Source organism: Condylura cristata, unplaced genomic scaffold, assembly GCF_000260355.1.
Source record: "Condylura cristata isolate star-nosed mole 26May11 unplaced genomic scaffold, ConCri1.0 scaffold00019, whole genome shotgun sequence".
NCBI classification, from domain to species: domain Eukaryota; kingdom Metazoa; phylum Chordata; class Mammalia; order Eulipotyphla; family Talpidae; genus Condylura; species Condylura cristata.
In genome coordinates this window covers 30,241,084-30,242,820 of record NW_004567120.1, presented here as the reverse complement: position 1 = coordinate 30,242,820, position 1,737 = coordinate 30,241,084, and the positions used below count along the sequence as shown (strand labels likewise).

Genomic DNA, 1,737 nt, shown 5'->3' with positions numbered 1-1,737 from the left:
ACGATTCCCAGTCTTATTTAACAAACACACAGAGAGAAAGATGGACACAATTAAAGCACACTGCAAACCCAAAAGTAAGCTTTTTGGGGAAATTAAATACAGCAATTATTTTTTATCTTTATCTGTCCCAGAAAGGCTCCTTGACCATCAACCCAGAAGCTCTCCACACCTCTGGCAGTGTAAATATATGCAAGAAAATCTAGATCATTTCGAGATACTAGAAAGAAGACAAGTCGGCTAATACCTACCCACCACCAATCAACTAAAGAGATAGTTTGGGAATTACACAATATTTCATGTTATACACAGTGTTGTAAACTAATATTACCTGAATAAAAATTTTTCAGGTTACCAAGTTATAACTTATTTTGTTTTCCCTGTTGACCATGACATGCCCTGCGGGTGGGAAGAGCACCTTGGCCTTCAGACCACCAGTCATTTTTGTAGACTGAATGGAGTTCATCATTGTAAGGTCAAATCCTCAGCTGTCTCAGGGCATTTTTGACATCTTTGTTTTTCAGACTGTAAATGAGAGGATTACACATGGGAGTGACAACGGTATAGAGCAGGGAGAAGATTTTGTTGACGACTGGCACCTGACCAGCCAAGGGCACAGCATAGACCAGGATCAAGGTCCCATAAAATAAGGTCACCACCACTAGATGAGATGAACAGGTGGAGAAAGCCTTCTGCCTCCCAGCCATGGAAGGTATATGCAAGACTGTGGAAAGAATCCTCCAGTAGGAGGCTAGGGTAAGTCCAAAGGGGGCCAAAGTCACCAGTGCTGTTAAACTCATGCAAACCAGGTTGACCAGGTGGGGATCTGAACAGGAGAGCTTCTGCAGAGGTTTCAAGTCACAAAAGAAGTGGTCAATCTCATTGCCACTGCAGAAAGTCAAACTAGACACCATAGCTGCCTGGAACGCAGCTGCCACTGTGAAGCCACTAACCCATGATCCACATACAAGCCTCACACAAATGGTCCCATGCATCAGAGTTGGGTAGTGCAAGGGCCGGCAGATAGCCAGGTACCGGTCATATGACATCACGGCCAGAAGGTAACATTCAGTGCTACCCAGGGCCCCGAAGAAGTATAGCTGAATAATACAACCTGCCATGGAGATCACTCTGTTCTCTCTCAAAAAGTCCACCAGCATCCTGGGCACAATGTTGGATGTATAACAGACCTCCAGGCAGGAGAGATTTGCCAGAAAGAAGTACATTGGTGTTTGGAGTCCCCGCTGAGTGCTCACCAGAACCACAAGGAGGAGATTCCCAGAAATGGTTGCTAAGTAGACAATGCCAAACACCAGGAAGAGCAAGGGGCCCAATTCCTTGAGGTCGCCAAACCCCAATATGACAAACTCAGTGACTCTCACTGTGGTGTTTTCTGGTCCCATGGAAGTCACAAGTTCCTGGGGACGTGTCAGTTTCCCCATAATGTTAAGCCAGATCACGCTACCACGTGGCTTTTCTACACAGTCCAATTCTGTCCATCAATCAGAATGAACCAGTTCATTCTACCACTGGGTAGAAGTCTGCAATGATGACAGCCATTTTTAGGGCTATGGCCTCATCAGGGCCAGTCAAATGTGTCTCCAGAAAAAAAATTTTTATGGCAGTCAACAGATCCTGAAATCTGGTATGGATATGATGTGGAGGTGAGGGAAATAAACAGGAGAAAGCATGACTCAGTGAAAATCTGTTCCCATCCCTAAGAGAACAATCCAGAGTATA

General features: G+C 45.0%; 1 protein-coding gene across 1 annotated transcript; it reads right to left on the bottom strand.

Annotated features, from left to right (window-relative positions):
• Positions 1–473: 473 nt before the first annotated feature.
• LOC101625022 (olfactory receptor 11A1-like) lies at positions 474–1,439 on the bottom strand. Its single transcript, XM_004685946.1, has one exon. It carries the CDS (start codon positions 1,437–1,439, stop codon positions 474–476), a length of 966 nt encoding a protein of 321 aa, XP_004686003.1.
• Positions 1,440–1,737: the final 298 nt, after the last annotated feature.

Bases quoted from the DNA above. Each gene is read 5' to 3' on its own strand.
- LOC101625022 (XM_004685946.1), bottom strand. From the start codon at position 1,439: ATGGGGAAACTGACACGTCCCCAGGAACTTGTGACTTCCATGGGACCA.